This window comes from Suncus etruscus, chromosome 12 (assembly GCF_024139225.1).
Source record: "Suncus etruscus isolate mSunEtr1 chromosome 12, mSunEtr1.pri.cur, whole genome shotgun sequence".
Lineage (NCBI taxonomy): Eukaryota > Metazoa > Chordata > Mammalia > Eulipotyphla > Soricidae > Suncus > Suncus etruscus.
In genome coordinates, this window is record NC_064859.1 from 31705961 (window position 1) to 31720809 (window position 14849).

Sequence of the window (14849 nt, forward strand, 5' to 3'; positions counted from 1 at the left end):
CTTTTGCTTGGGACTCTTTGGGCATGCAGGATTTGGTTGCATGCAGTCTTTTTCTTTGGGAGTTTCTCTGCAATAATATCCTTGACTGCTGATTCTTCCTGGAGATTTTCTTCCTGGGTCTCTGGGACTCCAATGATTCCTATATTGTTTCGTTTGAGCTTTTAAAAAGATGTCTATTTTCGGGGCCGGAGAGATAGCATGGAGGTAAGGTGTTTACCTTTCATGCAGAAGGTCATCAGTTCAAATCTCTGCGTCCCATATGGTCCCCCGTGCCTGCCAGGAGCAATTTCTGAGTATAGAGCCAGAAAAAAAAAAAACCCTGAGTACTGCCGGGTGTGATCCAAAAACCACACACACACACACACACACACACACACAAAAGACTTCTATTTTCATCTCTTCACAGTCTTTGAGTTACTTTTCCATTGTCTGATCATTTGCTTTATGGCTTTTTCCAATCTCTTTTGCTGTATGGAATTGTTTTGCATCTCGTCTTCCAGCTCACTGATTTATCCTCCACTGCTGTTACACTGTTGGAAAGACTTTCCATTGAGGTTTTCATTTTGTCCACTGAGGTTTTTAGACCTGTTATTTCAGTTTGGAGTTTTCTGATTTCTATCTTCATATCCTCTTGGTTCTTATTTATGTTCCGTTCAACTCGATCTATGCTTTCTTTGAGTTCTATGAACATCCTCCATATTTCTTCTCTAAACTCCATATCTGAGAGACAAATTAGGTGGTTGACAATTTTTGGGTCATCAGAGTTGCCATTTTCATTCTCTATGCTTGGTGTTGTCCTGTGCTGTATCTCCATTGTCACGCTTGTAGTGTGGATTTTTCCTATGTGTTGTGGTAGTATTCATTGGTTAGAAGTTGAATGCAGTTGCGAAGCAAAGCAGAGCACCGAGGCTCTTCTGTCTCCACCCTTTGTGGGTGGGACTGCTCACCTCTGTAGAAGACGAGCCCTCAGGAACAATGGCAGAGAGGATCAAAATCCCAGGTTGCAGGACAGCAGAGAGAAGACCCAAAATGTCTGCCATATTTCAGAGCAAACAGCAGAAACCAGCGTTACTATCTGTGGATGGGACTGCTCACCTCTGAAAAAGACAAACTCTCAGGAATAAATGGCAGAAAGGATCAAAATCCCAGGCTGCAGGGCAGAGAGAGAATACCCAAGAAGTCTTCAGAGGTCACTCTTGTCTGGGGATCATACTCACGTCAGGGGTCGAACCAGTGTCTGCTGTGCGAAAGTGTCATAACTTTTATACTCTCCTTTCATGACCTAAAAGTTTTTTTAATAAAATATTGCAGTGTTAAGTTTACAGAATATAAAGGTATATTTTGACTTACTGAAAAGTGACCATAGCTATAAAATCATTTCCCAGGTCAAGAAATAAAATAATAATACCCTGGACCCCTGTTTCTGACTTCCCTGTCTCGGTGATATAATTTCTGTCCAACAGATGTAAGCTGAATTTTTTTAAAACTGCCTCATTAGGCTGGAGAGATAGTATACCAGCTGGTCTAGGTTCAATCCCTGTCACCATAGCGAATGATCCCTGAGCACAGAGCCAGGAATAAGTACTGAGTAACCTCTGGATATGACTCAAAACTCAAACTAATAAAGAACAAAAAACTGTATATATAATCTTGTAAAATTATTAATAAACTGGAGCTTCAAAAACAACATATAATTAACTAGTTTTAAAAAAGCTGCATTTCGAAAATTAATTATAGCTCAGATATATTTTTTGAGATTTTATAATTCCGAAAACAGTATGAACAGTACGCCACTAGGGGGCAGCCTGTACTGCTTTCAGTTCTTGTGGAATAGTATCTTTGTTAGTAACAGGGTGTGTTGTTATTTTTCATGGAAGAAAACAACTGTTACTTCAAGGAAAAATATTTCCCTGCTCTTAGGAAGAAAACAAAATTATTTTGATCTTCTCTATTTAAGTTTCAGGAACTGAGTCACAGTAGAATAACTGTTAAAATCTGGGAAGCCTAGTTTAGCTTTGCTTCAATTTCTGCAGCCTAATAGAACATTCGGATTTAAGTGGAATTGGAGGGGGGTTTGTATCTAAATAAGCTTCGGGTAATTTATCCACACTTTCCTTTAATCTTCTTTTTCTTTTCTACAGTTTTTCCCCAAACTTCATACATGAATTGAGTTAAATTGGGAAAAAGAAAACCATACCTCAGAATCTAAAAGGGCAGTTTCTTCCATCCACTAATTTTGTTTGGGTATTACTTCATGTCGGTTCCTTTTGTAAGTGACCTGTGAAAAATATCAGGAAAGGTGAAAGAGAAGGGCTGGTCTCCCTTTATTTAGCTTTCTTATTCTTTTCTTCATGCCATTTGGATCTTGTATAAATCTTTTCTAATTAGATTGGTGAACTTCCTTGTTTATCCCTAGAAAATTAACCCATGTCTAGATAGTTTTGAACTCATTTTTTTAAAATTTTCCTTCTACCTAGACTACCTACAACACTATCATAATAATATGGTTTCTCTTCTTTGTCTTTAGAACTATTTTTTTTACAATTATTTAATGTTCTTTTTATTTTCCCTATTAGATAGAGACATCGGGGTCTATCAATATTATGACAAGAAAGAGCCAACAGGTACAGTTTCCTTTTTACACAAATACATTTACCAAATAAAATATTTAAAACTATAAAATACTGGCTTTTAAATGAGCTGTTTTTATGATCCTGAGATAAATTCTAGACTTTCAAGAAGTCACTTTTATTCTTTAGAAAAATGTTAAGAATGGTACTTATTCTTTATAAAATAAATCAGTGTTGAGAAAATGTTATAGAAAACATGAAAATTTCATTTTACTGCTGATCAGACTGATAACTGGACAGTTGATTCGCGCTTATTTATCAGTGTCCCAGTAGAGGGCATTGTTAATGCGTGGGTCCCACTGACGATGGCCTCCTGGATCCTTACCTGATATCTGAAATAGGCATTTCTGAGTGAATGATCAATTTTCTTTATCTGATTAATCCTTCTAATCCCAGAAGTTTCATGATGGGCCAAAAGGTCTTTCTAGCTAGAGTTACTTCCTGTTTGGGTCTCTGTTGAAGTGGGACTTGTGTGGGCATCCTGTGTGCTTAGCTTGGTGCTTAATACGCTGACTTCATGGTTCTGATGACAGACTGAAGCTGCCTCATTTCTGGGCTCGGTTGCAGTTCCCTTTTCAATCTGATGAGATTGCAAGCCCAGGATATTGGCCCACCTGTTGTGCTATGTAAGCCTTTTCACTGCAAATTTAGGAAGTGCTTCTATAAAATTAAACCATCCAAATTATAACATTTTAAATTGTCTTTTTAGAAAATTAGCATGATTTATTAGTCTCAGTATTGTGTGCAATGTGATTTATGTGTGCATGTAAAAATACAACTTATAATAAAAATAATATTTTTTCTTTCCATTTCGCCTTCTCCATAATGTCAGCAACAGAGCACGATAACTTAGAAGAAAAGCAGAAGCTGGCAGAATGTAAGCTTACTTTTATATTTTTTTTAAGTTCTGATATAATTGAATTTTAACAACTTTAAAGTTTTCATGTTAAAAAGAAAATACAATTTTTCCAAATTTATTTATGAAATTATATTGTTTGGGTTATAAACGTGAGCAAATTATATTTGTTAGGTATTCCTTATTGAAATCTTTATTCAATTCTGGTAAGACATGCTAATGTAAGCATAAACTTTCTTAACCACATTTCAATAATTTGATGTATTTAAAATAAATATACCATGTTCTAATTATACTTTATTCTGATACTATCTCTTTATTTATACTTTTTCAGATTCTTATATATTTTATCCATTTAAAAATATGACTTATAAAGATCAAGATGGGCATTTTCTAAAATCGTCTTAGTTCTCATATACATAAATATTTATGAAATTTGCCTATATGTAATTAATATGGTTTTAATATTTTAATATTAAGTCTTACTATTAAGACTTATTTGTCATTTAGATGGAGCTGGTAATCTTCCTTCTGTTCATGTTTTAAGTGATAAAGTTTACTTAATTAAAAACTTTTTAGTAATGAAAACATAGATTTTAAATTTTGTACACATGCTATACATAGCACAAATTGTTTATAGATCAAAGTTAATTTTATGAAATAATTTTGAAATGTAAATTACAAATTTTAAAGTAACCTCTGAATTTTAGTTTAAGCATCTTTATATTGCATATGCCTATGCATGTGCAAATACACATGTATGTGACTCATTTAGAAAAGGTAAGCTTATTTTCATGATAAAATAGATGTAATGAATTTAAAATCATATTCTATAAGCAGACTTTTTATTTTGTCTTAACCATTGAACAACATTAAATAATCTTATATCTAAGTATATTTAAAAGAGACTATAATGTCAAAATGCTATAAATTTTCAAGAGTATTTAAGTTAAAAAGAACTATTGTCTAATTTATTTAAACTTGGATTTTCTCCAAACTTTACTTCTTTTTAACATGTTCTTTGAGGCTTAATTTAAAATTCATTCTCTATTGAATTTTTTCCTTACTATATTTGTTTACTCATTAGAATTTTTAGGCCAGGGGGTTCTTGCAGAATTTGGTATTTTTTTAATATTAAACACTTAATTGTTTATACAAAAGCATACTTCATTGGCAAAGAGTCGGTCATTTACCGTTAACTACTAGATTCACAGACCTAGGAAATTTTCCCAGAGATTCCCTAAGCCTTGTTGGTTGTCATCATAAAATTATGATCTGGGAGATTGTTTTGTGGTAAAAATCCTGTTCTTATGACAAAGCCTTTCAAAAGGCTGTCATTTGATGATTGAAATGAAGCCCACTTCCTCTCAGTTAAGGAGGTGTTTTATTTTAATCTTCCCAAGGCACACTGCTAAGCAGAGTTTACTTTTTAAGTCATGTTTAACTAACTGTAGAACATGTTTTATTTGCCAGCACGAGATTATCCATGGATACTCAAAAACAGACGCCCAGAAAAACTTCGAGACTCACTCAAGGAATTGGAGGTATCTTTCCAAAAGTTTCCAAAATGGCAACAAACAAATCTGTTTTAAAACATCTTTCAACAGCTTTAATTTTCATAAAGGATCAACTCTCATGGTGATGATAGCTTTGCTTTTGTCCAGTGGGGAGTTTCAAAACAGTTGCATCTTTGTGTGCCATGCTGACTTTTTTTCCTTGCAAATCAGAAGCACTTTAACTGACAACAACAATGTGGATAGCCAACTGCACTCTCTCCTTTTCTCTTTCCTCCAGGAGCTGATGCAAAACAGTCAGTGTGTGCTGAGCAAATGGAAGAACAAATATGTCTGTCAGGTAAAATGGCTTGACATGCTTATGCAATGTTTAACCAGTGGAGCTGAAAACTATGCAGTGATTGGTATTCTGTGTTATGATAGGTAATGGACAAAACTTTTTAGGAGTAGATATTTCATAGTTTGAGTTCTAGTCATTCTAGCAATAACATTTGAAAGATTGACATAGGCCACCAGACTACCACATTTATTAGTATTGTTGTACTGACATCCTATAAATACTAATAAAAATCTTTTTAGAATGTATTTTTTATTTGGATTTGCCTGAACATTCATTGTATTTGATGTTTCCTGGCATCATTTATTACTGGCATCATTTATCATACTTCTGAATAAAGATAAATTCATTGGACAAAAGGTTTTTTGAGTATTGTTTTAGAAAGCATTTGTGACTAAATACCATGCTTATGAAAATGAACACACAGACTGCAACTGGAACTAATATAACAAGACATTTTATTTTTTTAAACCTTCTAACATGCTTTTTAACACACTAATCATCTGTGGCTGTTTAAAATAAAAGTGATCTAATTAAAATTTAAATAAATTTTGAAATAACTTCAGTTACACTATTTACATTTTAAGTGCTTGATGGACACATGTTTTCATATGTACAATGCAGATACAGACTATTTCCATCACAGAAAATTCTTTTGAATAGCACTTAGTACATTGGGTCAGCTGAATAAGTGGTTTCAGAATATAATGAGAATATCATAATGAGTGTCCACTGAACACAAATGATGAACAAATACCTTAGCTTTGCTGAAAGAAATCAAAAGTTAAGTTTTCCTGAAGAATTTACTTGTTTATTTAGTCTAATCCTATTTATATATGTAATGTGGTTATTGCAGTACTATTAATAATTATAACTCCTTTATAAAATTTAATATCCTTTACCAAATTAAATTTTTTCCTGTTTACATTGTTATTTTTAGATTTTAATGTTGTTTGAAATTTAGGCCAGTAGTTCTATCCATAAATCAACTACATAAAATTAATAGTAATTATAAACATATTTTGATTTATTAGCTATAAGCTATCATGTGGTGAACTCTATTAATTTCCTCATCTTTTGGTATAAACTAGTCAACTTTTACTTTTAAAGTGACAACTATCACTTCAATTGGCAAAAATATGATTTTCTAAAAACTATTAAGTATCATAAGATGTTCATAAATATACAAATATTGTCAATATTTTAAGAGTCATAATGCTTTCTGATTTCACAAGGATGGGATTATTTAAATGTTATCATTTTATTTAATAAAGGTTTAAATCAGACTTTGCAACTTGAATACCAAATATGCTCCAGAAAATTTTAAACTTAGTACAACTCAAATTATACTTCTCAATGCCATTACTCACCTTAAAAGCAGACTCAAAATTTTTTGACCGGAGGGCAAGCCTACCACCTATAGTAAGAGGTGTGTCTCATGATCTCCACCCTTACTGTTGCACAGGGTGAGTTAGAACATGTCATGAACCTTAAAATATGCAGTGGATCATCCCAGTAGGCAATGCTTTATAAATAGACTTTATTACATTTTAAGTAAGTTTGTGTGTTTGTGAATGGGTGATGGGAATATGAGGAGGGATGTCTCACATTAAGATGAAAACAACTCAGGAAAGTCACTTCCATGATAGCTTAATATGGAATTTTTTTTCTCATTTATAGTTACCTGCTAATAGTGGTTTCTTCAACTTATGTGTCAGCAAATTTGCTTTTAAATTTCCAGAGAAATGAACTTATCTATTTTAAAAATCTGCCACATATTGTACTTTATTTCTTTGATTTTTAAGATATTCATAACTACTTTTTATATAATTAGACATTCTGGATGTGATGTATTTGAACAATTTAGTGACACCTCAAACCTGGTTATCAGGCTTAGACTAGTCTTGACAAGTCAGTGACCTTGAGAGACGCCTTAACATGTCTGTCCACTTCTTCAATTTCTAGAGAGCACTCTTAGCTCAGTGATGTAAAAATGTGTGTTACTCTAAAGATTTATAACATTATAGAAAATTAAAAATTAGGTACTCAGAACTAGATTTTTAGAAGAATCCCCTTACATTTTTGAAAGTTGCGTGTTAAACTACCCATAGGTTCCCGTTCTCTTTTCATGCACCTATCTGATATGAAAGCTCTCACGTTAAAATGTATTTTATTTATCATTGTGATTTTTTTTAGCTTTACAATGGTAGAACTTGCTGAAATATAGTATTCAATAACTCTTAGGAAAAGTGTAATTACCTACTGTTTTCCTGTTATCATGAATTAAGATTAATTATTGGTCTGAGTTGAGGGTTAGCTCAACAGGCTGAACACATTATTTTCATATGAGAGGCCCAGGTGTCATCCTAGGTACTGTGAGCCCTGATAGGTGACCCCTAAGCACAGAGCCATGACTAACTCTCCTTCTGTCAATATTGCAGAATATGGCTACAAAGCAAAGGTTTAGTTCTCCAGATTTTTTTGGTCCAGGCCCCATGGTGTTCTGGGATTACTCCTGACTCTGTACTCAGGGACCATTCCTGATGTTTCCCAGAAGATCATATAGGATACTGGGGATTGAACCAGGTCAGCCACATTCAAGGTGAATGTCCTATCCACCTAGTTCTCCTTTTAATTACTTTACTATTTATCTCTATTATTATATATCAGGATGGACTGGTGATCTATTCTGTTTCTTCTCTAACATTCTTACTAGAACTTTATCTCAATTTGGACTAGTTGCTCTCAATGCTTAAGGCATATTTTTCATTTTAAGACTTCTCTTCACATTTTTCATGTATCAGTTTCTGTTTCTCTGGATCCTAAGAATTCTTTTCCTTAGATTACTCTGCTGATACATCTTCCAGCAACTTTATGAGAAAGACCATGGTAGGTAAAAAAAATTTTTGAGAGCTAACAAGTTTGAATATGTCTTTGCTTGTATGAAAATTTACAATTCTAGTTGTAGAATATTAAGCTAGGAATCATTTTCCCTCTGAATTTTAAAGGGATCGTTCTGCAGTCTTCTAATTTCTTGCTGTTGAAAAGTCTGATGTAAGTCTAATTATTATTTTATGCATAATATGTATAGTTTACTTCTTTGTATCTTTCTTTTTTATTTTTACTATGAAAACTTTTGGAGTTTTATCTGTTTTCTAAAGTTCATAAAATATTTTTTGACTTTGTTCTCTTTCCAGTCCTTGCACTGGAAACAAATATCCTTTAGTTCTGTTGGTTTTTTTTTCTTTTGTTTGTTTATTTGTTTGTTTGGTTTTTTTTTTGCTTCTATTTTGGTAATTGTTTCTTGCCTCCTTTTTCCTATTTTTAGTTAGATATTGAACTTTCTGACTGCTACTTTAATTTTTTTTTAATTTTCTACAAGCTGCTGTTTAATGTTATTTCCTTTTTTCCATCTTGTTCTGTATTATAAGAATACTGATCTGAATCTTGGATAGATAAAGGAAAGAGAGGCTATTCATAAAGAGCTTAGGCTGGAGTGTAACCTTAAGAAAATGGCAGCCTGGCCAATGGGGAATACCTAGGTTGAAGTTGCTCATTAGAATCCCCTTTGGACTAGTGTCTGTAATGCTCTGTCAATGGCTAGTATCCTGGGATCGGTGCAGCCTTTATCAATTATATTTCCAAACTTAGTTGCTTCTGAAAAAGCTCTGAGTGGTGTATCTCCATGATCAAACATACAAATATTTAGATTAAAAATAAGAATATGTGTCTATATGTTTGCACAGACATGGTTTTGAATCAGTAATTTAAGAAAAACTAGCCAGATTGATTTTATACTCCAATAATTACCTTTACTTAGGCAAAATATTCACTTCTTTCAAGAAAAATATTTTCTTGATAGCTCAGTTAAAAGTTTAATGATCTGTGAAAAATCACAGGTATACTAATTGCTTACTCTTAAGGATATCATAAGACATGATTGGAACGTGTCTTATGACAAAGAAAGTTTTGATTCTATTTATAATAATAACATCTTTATATCATCAGTGAAAATTTTGTTCCTATTTGTTTCACTATTCTTTTTTTATTTAAAATTCTTTGTAGGCTAAGAGATAAATATAACAGGTAAAGTGCTTGCCTTGCCCTCTACAAACTCGAGTTTTATCCTTGGCACCCCATACGTTCCCATGATCAGTGCTAGGAGTAATCCCTGAGTGCAGAGTCAGGACTAAGCCCTGAGTACCTCCAAGAGTGGCCCCCAAACAAAATATTAATAATAATAATAAATTTTCTTTAAAGAATCTCATAATTTCTTGTATCTACATTTGGTATTCATGTGTAATGTATGGTAAGCATTTAGATATTTTGTCACAAAGGGAGCCACTTTTATTTTTACTTTTAGCTTTTTGGGGCCACACCTGGTGGTGCTCAGGGATCACTCCTGGATTTGCTCTCAAAGGTCACTCTTGACAGATCTCAAGATTGTGTTTTTTAAATTTTTATTTATTGATTTTTATTGATTGATTGATTTGGGGGCTACACCCAGTGATGCTCAGGGATTACTCCTGGCTCTTAACTCAGAGATCGCCCCTGGCACTGCCGCTGGGGGGCCATATGGGATGCTGGGAATCTAACCGGGTCTCTCCTGGGTCACCCACATGCAAGGCAGATACCCTACTGCTGTGCTATCTCTCTGACCCCTACTTTTATAGAAACTGCATTGAATTTGTATAGAGTTTTTGGAAGGGTGGCTATATATTGACACTTTTTCATCTGTAAACATGGTATGTGTTTTCATTTCCTTGTGTCTTCTTTTTCTTTTAAATAATGATTTAAATTTTGTAGGTCTTTAACTTCTTTTGATAAGCTGATTCTCAGAAGTTTTTAAGGTGCACTTGCAAGTGGAATTTTTTGATTATTATTATTTACTTGCAATTTCATATTTTTATTATAACTCTGTGATTTAACAAGTTGTTCATAGTGCAGTTGTTTCAAACACCAATCCCACTACCATGTGACTTTCTTACACTTGTGTCCCCAGTATCCCACCCACCTAATCCTTCCCCTTATGAGCACAAACCAATTTACTTCATATTGTCTCTTATAATAGAAAGGTAAATAGAATAATCAAAATTTAGATCAATAAGAATCAATTTGAAATCATTGTTATATCTCTTCATGGTTTTACTAAAGTCTAAGGATTTCCTAGGTTGTGGTTGATGCAGGTTGAACCTTCTGTGTTACCGTGTAGGCTAACTGAGCTTGGTGGTCTTCTATTTAATGTTCCCATCAGATATGCTATGTTCCTACTTGGCTGATGCTACTATGAAATTCTGAGGTGTTGCACAGCCACTTGCAGTCACACGGACCAGGATATTTAGATCTGGAACAGATTTGGTACCTGGATAGTTAATATAGTTAAGTTGTGGAGATGGATTGTTTTTGACTGAGGGTGTTGGGTGTGGTGGTGGGTTGCTGTGCCTTACGACGGAAAGGTGAATCTATTCCCACCTTTTCTGAGGGAGTCCCAGGGTTTCAGCCTAGACCATACAACTTGGGATGAACTGGTGGCCATTATTTTCTTTTGGAGCTGAGTAGAGAGCTAAACTGTTTTTCTGCTGAGAAGATAGTGGGTGTGGGTGGGGGCTGTGTGGTTTTTCTGTGGGGGTACTTGGCTCCCATTCCCAGAATACCCCAGAGTTTTCAGCCCATAGTGTGGTTACATCTTATCACTCTTAGCTGCTTATATTATGTGAGTTAAGTTCTGGAGCTAAGCCTTTTCTGTTGGAGGATGTTGGGTGTGGCTATGGACTGCTCTGGCATCAGGAAGTAAGGATGATCTGTCCCCACCCATTTTGAGCCTGGACCACACACTACCTGGGAAGAGTCATTGACCATCATTTCTTTTGTGAATGGGATTAAAATTTTTCTTTCTTTTTTATTTTGTCATGGTGATTGTGTGTGTGTGTGTATGTGTGTGTGTGTGTGTGTGTGTGTGTGTGTGTGTGTGTGTGTTTGGTGGGGCATACTCAGTGATGCTCAGGTTTTGTTTTGTTTTTGTTTTTGTTTGTTTTTTTTTTTTTTGGCTTTGCACTCAGGAATTTCTCCTAAAGGTGCTCAAAGGACCATAAGGGATGCTGAGGATTGAACTCATCTTGGCTGTGTGCAAGGCAAAGAACCCTACCTATTGTACTATCATTGTAGCACTATTCACAGTAGCCAGAATCTGGAAACAACCCAAGTGCTCAAGAACAGATGAATGAATAAAGAAACTGTGGCACTTATAGACAATGGAATACTACATAGGTGTTAGAAAAAATGAACTCATGAAATTTTCTTATATGTGGATGGATATGGAAAGAATTATGCGGAGCAAAATGAGTCAGAGGGAGAGAGTAATAGATCACCCTTATTAATGGAATATTACAAAAATGACAGTATGGTATTATTATCCCGAGACAATAGAGATGAGAGCCAGGAGGATCTGTCCATAGGAGTATGCTTACCACAAATAGCTGGGAGTGCATTTAGGGCAGAGAAGCGACCACTATGACAGTAATAGTTCAAAATGTTCACTCTGGACAAGAACAGGGGGCTGAAAGGAGACAAAGTGATATGCATGTTACCCCTTCAATAACAGGATTACAAACCACAATGTCTACCACAATGTCTAAGACAGAGGTTTGCCACAGAGGCAGGTAAAGAACAAAGGGGCTGATGGAGGAGGGACACTGAGGACATTTCTGGCAGGAAATGTGCACAGTGAAGGATGTTGTACATTGTATGACTGAAACTCAATTGAGAACAACTTTGTAACTTTTTATCTCACAGTGATCCAATTAAAGAATTTATTTTAAAAATGTGTTTTGTTTGTTTCAGTGATTCTTAGTATTTAATTTTTTCTTGTTTTTTTGTTTTGGGGCCACACTCAGCAGTTCTCATTCCTGACTCTGCATTCATAAATCACTCTGACGGGCTCAGGAAACCATATGGGATGCTAGAGATCAAAGACAAATGCCCTACCATTGTGCTATTGCTCTGGCCCCCTCAGGGCTTACTTTGGCTCTCCACTCAAGGCTCACTCCTATGGTGCTTAGGGGACTGTATGGGATGAACCCATGACAACTGCATACAAGACAAGTGTCCTACCAACTCCTACCAACTATTCTATTGCTTTGGCCCCTATCATGAATTCTTATGTATTGATTTTGTAGCCTTTCTTTACTGTATAAATTTATTGTTTTAGGAGGTGTTGATTTTTTTTCTAGTAAAATATTTAGCATTTCCTAAGCATATGCATCTATCTAAGTATCATGCCATCAACATATAATGAAAGCTTGACTTCTTTTCAATCTTGATGCTCTAAGTTTCTCTTATTCTTGGGCACTGATACATGCAGCGCTCAGGCTTACTCCTTGCTTTATATCTATAGATCTCTCCTAGTGGTGCTCAGGACACCATTTTGGGTACAAGGGATGACATCTGGGGTTGGCTTCCTGCAAGACAAACACTCTGCTTACTTACCAGCATGAACTAGCACTCTGGCCTCTTAATATAGCTTTCATGCCTAATTGTTATGGCAAAGTCTTCCAATACTATATTGAGTAATACTGATGCTAGTGGGCAGCATTGTATTGTTCTTGATCTTAGAGGGATGGCCTTTTTCACCATGTTTTTCACCATTGAATATGATATTTGTTGTGTGTTTGAGGTAAATTACTTTGACTATAATTTGAGAAAATATTCTATCTATTCCCATTTATTTTAGAGGTTGTGAGTGGGAATTGAGTCTTATCAAATGCTTTCTCAGCATCTCCTGACATGATCACATGATTTTATTTTTCCTGGTATTGTCAAGATGTCTTATCTTGATTGACTTACATCAGTTGACTTGCATTAAACTGTCAATGCATCTTTGAAATACTATTTGATTATAATGTATGGTCAATTTAATTTACTATTTACCAATTTAAGTTCACCATGTTAGTTATGCTTTGTGTAAAAATATAATCATAAAAATATAATGTGGTATGCTTTATGTAAAAATATTATCAGTTAGTAGTGTGCTTATTGAGTCTCATAATAAAACACATTAATTTAATTCACTAAGATTTTATTTATCTTTGCGCCTATGTTCATCAGTTAAATTATTCTATATTTTATTTTTAAAATCTCTGCTTTTGGTATAAAGGTAATATTTTATTCATAGAAACTGGGAGGATTCCTGTTTCTTTAACTTTCTAGAATAACCTGAGAAAGATGGTAAGAAATTCTATGAAGATTTTATTTATTTATTTATTTATTTTTGGTTTTTGGGCCACACCCAGTGATGCTCAGGGATTACTCCTGGCAATGCACTCAGAAATCACCCCTGGCTTGGCGAACTATATGGGACACTGGGGAATCGAACTGCAGTCTGTCCTAGGTTAGCATGTGCAGGGCAAGTACCCTACTGCCGGTGCCACTGCTCTGGCCCCTCTTTGAAGATTTTAAAGAATTCAATAGTAAACCCATCTAGGCTGGGCTTTTGTTTTTAGGGGATTTTTTTTTATTACAGTTTTAATTTCTTTCTTAATAATCAGTCTGTTCATTTACTCTTTTTTGCTCTTGTTTTGTCTTAGAAAATTACAAAGGACCAAAATGTATCTATTTCTTTTAGGTTCTCCAGTTTCATGGCATTAAGTGTTTTTAGGATTTTTTTTGTCTTCCTTATATGTTTTATTAGGGTTTTCTCTCTCCTTCTCTCTTTGTAAGTCTAGTTTAGGAGTCCTCAGATATTTTAAACAGGGGGTCAGTTCACTGTCTCTCAGACCATTGGAGGGCTGAGTATAGTTAAAAAAAAAAGCTATGAAAAAATTCCTTTGCAGGGCCGGAGAAATAGCATGGAGGTAAGACGTTTGCCTTTCATGCAGAAGGACAGTAGTTCTAATCCCAAACTCCCATATGGTCCCCTGTGCCTACCAGGGGCAATTTCTGAGCATGGAGCCAGGAGTAACCCCTAAGCGCCACTGGGTGTGACCCAAAAACCAAAAAAAAAAATTCCTTTGCACATTTATACATCTTATTTTGAAGTAAAAAAATGGAACAAATAAAATATTTAAAATGGAGAACAAATAAAGTTAAATCAATAAATTTACCAGTATTTCAATAGGAACTATGGGCCTTCTTTTGGCTAATGAGATGGTCAGTATCTGGTTCCATATTTGTCACTGCTAGTTGTAACAAGTGATGCAAGTTTGCAACATTTTGTCTAGATATGTTTGGAGATTTCACATGTTTCATTCTGTAAAATGTCTGTTCACAGACATAAGTGCTGCCAAAGATGGTTGCCATTTAAGTGCATGGTTCCTGAGACTAGGATATGTCTCAGAGGGGAGAAATGCATAGAAAGAAAGATTATGTCTTTCAGAGAGTTACAGTTCTGTAGTTCAGCCAGTTCTATTTGGTAAATTGTATCTACATTTTCAATGTCAAAAGAAAATGGTTTATGGAAATGCTGTATCTCCTGTTGATGGAGATGAAGGTCTTTAATTCTAAATTGGAACTTCCTT

General features: G+C 34.7%; 1 protein-coding gene across 1 annotated transcript in view; it reads left to right on the forward strand.

Moving 5' to 3' along the window:
• The window catches only part of WDPCP (WD repeat containing planar cell polarity effector), a 288768-nt gene that overhangs the window by 97636 nt on the left and 176283 nt on the right, over window positions 1-14849 (forward strand). The window contains exons 3-6 of the mRNA XM_049784760.1: window positions 2577-2624; window positions 3463-3507; window positions 4960-5030; window positions 5281-5340. Coding sequence (XP_049640717.1) covers window positions 2577-2624; window positions 3463-3507; window positions 4960-5030; window positions 5281-5340 — 224 coding nt within the window. The remainder of the gene's footprint in view (window positions 1-2576; window positions 2625-3462; window positions 3508-4959; window positions 5031-5280; window positions 5341-14849) is intronic.